A 7,145-nucleotide genomic window follows, 5' to 3' on the forward strand; every position below is an offset into this window, starting at 1 on the left:
AATTATATTATTTTGCACCCGTTTCATTTCTTTAAAGTTCTCCAGTAGTCAATAATTGTATCCCTTAAAACTCATCTTTGATCACCAAAATTACATTTTGAAACGTTTTTTCCTTGAAAAAAAAAATTCTTCATGCCTTAAAATATCTTGAATGTAACTCAACACCCTTGCCTCATTTAGTATTTAGCGGCTCTATGAATATGCAAATGAGCCCCGCCTCCACTCACTCCCTCAGCTCAGAGATCCACTGGTTGACGATCACACGTTGATCTGATTGGTTACAAGGTAGTTTGTGACGTCAGAAACACCAGCGATTTCAAAGCGTGTTTTTGAGACTGTCTTTGGTTCACTGCAGTTTTAAGGAGGAAATACTCAGCAATGCTGTCGACTTATGAACTTACACATGATTTGCCTTAAAGCGTATTAAAAACACCACATAGACACATAAACTACATTAAAAACGGGATTTTCACCTAAATGATGTTGAATATGAGTACATTGACTTAAAAAAATATTTAGACACATAAAAGTGTCTCAGTGACATAACAAAATATCAAAGCAAGTGATGTTTGTGTGAAAGAAAGATGCACAAACACAAGTGTTTGACAAAAAGAAGTGTGAAACTCTAAACAGAAGTAATGCAACATGAACACAGTTGTGGGTCACGAGATCAGATCAAAACGCATAACTGACGTAAAATCAGCTTTGCAGACCTTCAGATTATCTGGGACAGAAATAGAGATTAATCTTGTATTTTCAGCTTCTCGCAATATTAGAAAGGGCTTTTTTTGTACAGCACTTTAGATAGTTTCTGTCTCTCTCAACATTTTTTCTGACTTTATGACTTAAAAAATGACATTTATGTTCATAAAGATATGTTTTATGTATGATTTTTGTATATATTCCATATATTTGTTTTTAGCACGCAATGATGAACTGAACTCATCTGTAATCACCAACACACACTATCAGACCAGAATTACAGTAAACTTGGTTAAAGGTCAAGTGTGTGTTTTTAAATTTCTAGATATTTGCATGTTACTTGTTTTTGAGGGTTTCTGTTTGGCTGTTTGCTGGCTCAAATCTCCAGATGTAGTTCCAGTCCCTCTTTCGGCGTCTGTGGGGTTTTTCACGTCTAATAGTCCAGCTGCTGGAAATGGTGCAACATTCACAAAATCCAAAATCCCATTTTTCTGCATTTCCAATTTAAATGAAATGAAATGCGATTATTATTTTTTTAGCTGTTTTGAGCTTCTTTCATATGTGGTTTGCAATTCTATTCATATCGCATTTCTGGAAATCAATGAGTGCTCTGATCAGATTTTGCGTGTTTATGTGACTTTCTCACAGCATGTAAAACATTAACGTCAGACGCTGTTATTGGAAACATGCTGAAAGTTGCTGCAGAAACAACAGTGTCTATTGTGTATTGTTATTGTCAGTCTTATTGTTCACAATAAGTTTGATAACATGCATTTAGAAAATAGATATGGTGAATTTCCATTTCATGCCGACTTTAAATGTTGTACCGACATTTCATGGCAACACAAAACTGACACACTAGAAACGATTTAAACATTAAAAATCTCTCTCTCTCTCTCTCACTCTGTCTCTCTGTCTCTTACTCTCCATCTCTCTCTGTCTCTCTCCATCTCTCTCTGTCTCTGTCTGTCTCTCTCTCACACTCTCTGTCTCTCTCTCTCCATCTCTCTCTGTCTCACTCTGTCTCTCTCTCTCTCACTTTTTTCTCTCTGTCTCACTCTCTCTCCATCTCTCTCTCTCTCTCTCTCTCTCTCTCTCTCTCTCTCTCAAGAAAGTTTCAAGTTTCAAATAGCTTTATTGGCATGGTGAAAGACATCTTTACATTGCCAAAGCATTAATATCACTATATAAAAAAAGAATAATAATAGTGAATAAAAAATACAGATTTTACATGAAAATTAACATAGCAATAAAAATAGAAATAATAATTCTATAATAATAAATCTCTCCATCTCTCTCTCAGCTGCCATGGCTGCGCTGAGGTAAGAACTCCTTCGGAATGCTGTGGAATGTTGGGAATGTTGGGAATGTCGGAGAAGACGCCTCCACCCTGCTCACTCTTCCTGCTCTCCTCAAACACAACTACAGCTTCTCATTTACATTTCAGACTCATAACTCTGATAGTTTTCGCTTCATGTCAGCTGTCACTCGTTGCTCTGCAGGTCCTCGTTGCTGGGAGGGCATGAAGAAGAGAACGAGGCCCATCAGAGGTGCATGATGGTCTAGCTCCTCCCACTGCTTCAGGATGTTGGTCTCCAGTAGTAACGGAGGGCGAGCGCTGACTCTGAAGGGTGTCGATCCCGAAACATGTATGATCGTCTTCAAAAACCACTGGACACAGGTATATATCTATCTGTCTATCTGTCTCTATCTATCTATCTATCTATCTATCTATCTGTCTGTCTGTCTGTCTGTCTCCTATCTATCTATCTATCTATCTATCTATCTGTCTCTGTCTCTATCTATCTATCTATCTATCTGTCTGTCTGTCTGTCTCTATCTATCTATCTATCTATCTATCTATCTATCTATCTATCTGTCTCTGTCTCTATCTATCTATCTATCTGTCTGTCTCTATCTATCTATCTATCTATCTGTCTCTATCTATCTATCTGTCTATCTGTCTATCTATCTGTCTGTCTATCTGTCTGTCTGTCTATCTGTCTGTCTATCTGTCTCTATCTATCTATCTATCTATCTATCTGTCTGTCTCTATCTATCTATCTATCTATCTATCTGTCTCTATCTATCTATCTATCTATCTGTCTCTATCTATCTATCTATCTATCTGTCTCTATCTATCTATCTGTCTGTCTATCTGTCTATCTATCTGTCTGTCTATCTGTCTGTCTATCTATCTATCTATCTATCTATCTATCTATCTATCTGTCTATCTGTCTCTGTCTATCTGTCTATCTATCTATCTATCTATCTATCTATCTATCTATCTGTCTAGTCTGCCCATCCATTTATCTAAAATATTACTAGGCCCGACCCACTGTCTACTCAATCCCATAAAACTCTCTCATTGGTTGATTTATTGGTTGATCTCATTGGTTGTGTTTGTTTGCGTCAGGTTTTGAGGATCCTGGAGAAGCACGACCCGGGCCGTGGCGGTGGCGTCGGTCTGCGGTTCGGCCCGATCCCGGGCGACGAGGCGAGCGCCGTACAGAACTACGTGGAGCACATGCTGTTCCTGCTGATGGAGGAGGAGAGCGGTCAGGCCGGGGCCATGGGGACCATCCTGGAGTTCGTGGTGGTGGAGAACGTAATGGAAAAGCTGTTTCTGTGGAGCCTGCGGCGGGAGTTCACCGACGACATGAAGCTGGAGCAGCTGCGCATGTACAAGATGTTGCTGGCTCAAGCCAAACAACCCCTGCTACATCATAAACCCATCCTCAAACCTCTGATGATGCTGCTGTCCGCCTGCTCCAGCTCCTCCACCGTGGGGCCCACTGCTCCTGGGAAAGGCTGCAGCTCCGCGGCAGGACTCACCTGCACCGTGGGGCCCACTGCTCCTGGTAAAGGCTGCAGCTCCTCCACCATGGGGCCCACTGCTCCTGGCAAAAGCTACAGCTCCTCTACCGTAGGGCCCACTGCTCCTAGGAAAAGCTGCAGCTCCGCGGCAGGGCCCACCTGCACCGTGGGGCCCACTGCTCCTGGGAAAGGCCGCAGCTCCGCGGCAGGGCCCACCTGCACCGTGGGGCCCACTGCTCCTGGCAAAAGCTGCAGCTCCTCCACCATGGGGCCCACTGCTCCTGGGAAAGGCCGCAGCTCCGCGGCAGGGCCCACCTGCACCGTGGGGCCCACTGCTCCTGGCAAAAGCTTCAGCTCCTCCACCGTGGGGCCCACTACTCCTGGCAAAAGCTCTTGCACCGTGGGGCCCGCCTGCACCGTGGAGGCTGAGCTGGTGTCTCTGCTGCATCAGCTGTGTCGTGTGCTGGTGAAGGAAGCCTCTGTGCTGGAGCTGTTCTTCCACAGCAGTCAGGATCAGGGAGCCGCTAACTTTCTGCTGTTCTCGCTCCTCATTCCCTTCATCCACCGCGACGGGACGGTCGGCACGCAGGCCAGAGACGCCCTCACACTCATCATGAGCCTCTCGTCTCAGAACGGCTTGGTGGCCAAACACATCGTGGAGAACACGTACTTCTGCCCGGTGAGGGAGATTACATCTGTACTTTATTAGAGGCTAATATGAGTGGTGTTTACCTGGGAGGATGATGCCAACTGTGTGTGTGTGTGAGTGGGTGTGTGAGTAAGTGAGTGAGTGAGTGAGTGTGTGTGAGTGAATGTGTGTGATTGTTATTGTGAGAGTGTAATGTATGTGTCTGTGTGTGTGTGTACAGGTTTATATTACATTGTGGGTCTTGAACCCGAATGCACACACACTCATGGGACTCGTGTCACTGTTGAGTTGACCTAAAGTTTATAAATCATACAGGATGAGTTTTTTTGAAAATGTTATGGGTAGGTTTAGGGGTCGGGTTATTGTGTGTGTGTGTGTGTGTGTGTGTGTTAAGGGTAGGTTTAGTGGTCGGTTTAGTGTGTGTGTGTGTGTGTGTGTGTGTGATGGGTAGGTTTAGGGGTCGGGTTATTGTGTGTGTGTGTGTGTGTGTGTGTGTGTTATGGGTAGGTTTAGGGGTCGGGTTATTGTGTGTGTGTGTGTGTGTGTTAAGGGTAGGTTTAGTGGTCGGTTTAGTGTGTGTGTGTGTGTGTGATGGGTAGGTTTAGGGGTCGGGTTATTGTGTGTGTGTGTGTGTGTGTGTGTGTTATGGGTAGGTTTAGGGGTCGGGTTAGTGTGTGTGTGTGTGTGTGAGGGGTAGGTTTAGGGGTCGGGTTATTGTGTGTGTGTGTGTGTCAGTGTGATGGGTAGGTTTAGGGGTCAGGTTATTGTGTGTGTGTGTGTGTTTGTGTGTGTGTGTGTGATGGGTAGGTTTAGGGGTTGGGTTATTGTGTGTGTGTGTGTGTGTGTGTGTGTGTGTGTGATGGGAAGGTTTAGGGGTCGGGTTAGTGTGTGTGTGTGTGTGTGTGTGAGAGAGTGTGTGTGTGTTTTCTCTCTCTCTCATACTGTATGTATTAATCTCTGCTGGAGTTTAATCCCAGTCATGTGCAGGTTTTTGTTGATGTATTATGGGTGTTTTGGCTCTAACGGCTCTGACTACATGTGCTCATGTCCCGCTGAACACACACAATACAACATGAAGACTCTTCTGTGATGTGTTGATCTGCACATCCGTGTGCTCAGCTAACAAAAATATGCTCTTAGAATGTCATGCTAACGCTCCCATTAAATTATGAAAGTATTTTCTGAATGTTCTCTGATCTCTCCATTTCATCATTCTTCAAACATTATGGGAACGCTACTTTTTGAATGTTCTGAAACAAGTGGTTACATTTTAAAAAATGTTAAACGAATGTTCAACTAAATAAAATGTGTCAGGAAAAAAAGTTCCATAAACGATGTATGAATAACATTTTTGTGCTAATTTTTGAGAACATTATTAAAGACCAGATAAAACAATATCAAGTCTATGAAACTCGTCAAAACACAACAAACGTGAGAACACACATGTTTGAACAGCATACACACACCTGGACATTTGACTGCACATCACATTTTTGTTTGTGTTGTGTTATTGGCACTGCTTTCAATCGTAGTGCAACATCCAGTCTACGGGACATAAATTAAGTCTTTAAATAATAATAAATAATAAATTACTAAATGCTAAAAATGAATAAATGGAAATGAAATGCGTTGCATTTACAATCCTGTGAAAAAACAGCACCCCTACTTCCAGCGCCCCTGCTGTTAACTGTAGTTTAATGTGTGTGCGTGTGTGTGTGTGTGTGTGTGTGTGTGTGTGTGTGTGTGTGTGTGCAGGTGTTGGCCACAGGTCTCAGTGGTCTGTATTCGGGTCTGCCGGCTAAACTGGAGGTTTACAGTGACGGCTGGTTCTGTCTGGAGAAACACGACTGGCTGCAGGTTCCAGCGCTGTTTCAGTTCCTCAACTCACTGCACTTCTGCTGCACTGTGTGCAAGGTAACACACACACACACACACACACAGGGGGTATTAGTGTAAATGAGTAACAGGGGCCCACAAAGATATATTGATATACCCTTGGTTCTGTGACCGGGTCCCAACATTTGGGGCTACGCCCCTGCACACACTCACACACACACACGCACACACACACACACACACACACATATATATATAAACAGACACAAACACACGCACACACACATACACTCACACACACACTCACACACACACGCACAGTCGCACACACATACACGCACACACAAACACACGCACACACACACACATACTCACACACACACACACACGTACACTCACACACGCACACACACACACACATATATATAAACAGACACAAACACACGCACACACTCACACACACACACACACACACACACACACACACACACACACACACACACACACACGTACACTCACACACACATACACACACGTACACACACGCACACATGCACACCCACACACCCACACACGCGCACACACACACACACACACACACACACACACACACACACACACACACACGCGCGTGCATACTCACACACACTAACATACAAACGCATACTATGGATTAAATGAGATGTTTTTTTTTTTGTGTGTGTGTGTGTGTGTGTGTATGTGTGTGTGTAGGTGGCTCACCCGTCCATCAGAGATCAGCTTCTGGGCTACATCTATAATGGTTTTCTAGTGCCTGTCATGGCTCCTGCGCTACATAAGGTGAGTGAGTGTGTGTTTGCATTCGGAGAGCTGTGATTGGTCAATCCAATGTCTCTCTCTTTCTGAACACTCTCTGTTCATTGGCCAGTTGACTCTGGAGGAAGTGATGACGACGACGGCGTATCTGGATCTGTTCCTGCGCAGCATCTCTGACTCCGCCCTCCTGCAGACCTTCCTCTTCTTCATCCTCAGGCATCGCCATGACAACGTCAACATCCTGGACACACTGGTCAGCAGGATCAACACTCCGTTTCAGGTGAGTGAGAGTGAGAGTGAGTGAGAGTGAGAGTGAGAGTGAGTGTGTGAGAGTGAGAGTGAGAGT

General features: G+C 44.2%; 1 protein-coding gene across 1 annotated transcript in view; it reads left to right on the forward strand.

Moving 5' to 3' along the window:
- Nucleotides 1–2,172: 2,172 nt before the first annotated feature.
- The window catches only part of LOC307145368 (FHF complex subunit HOOK-interacting protein 1A-like), a 21,086-nt gene continuing 16,113 nt past the window's right edge, over nt 2,173–7,145 (forward strand). The window contains exons 1-6 of the mRNA XM_079848439.1: nt 2,173–2,383; nt 3,119–3,628; nt 3,944–4,198; nt 5,924–6,082; nt 6,737–6,823; nt 6,912–7,079. Coding sequence (XP_079704565.1) covers nt 2,288–2,383; nt 3,119–3,628; nt 3,944–4,198; nt 5,924–6,082; nt 6,737–6,823; nt 6,912–7,079 — 1,275 coding nt within the window. The 5' untranslated portion in view covers nt 2,173–2,287. The remainder of the gene's footprint in view (nt 2,384–3,118; nt 3,629–3,943; nt 4,199–5,923; nt 6,083–6,736; nt 6,824–6,911; nt 7,080–7,145) is intronic.

Source organism: Squalius cephalus (assembly GCF_949319135.1).
Source record: "Squalius cephalus genome assembly, chromosome: 18".
Lineage (NCBI taxonomy): Eukaryota > Metazoa > Chordata > Actinopteri > Cypriniformes > Leuciscidae > Squalius > Squalius cephalus.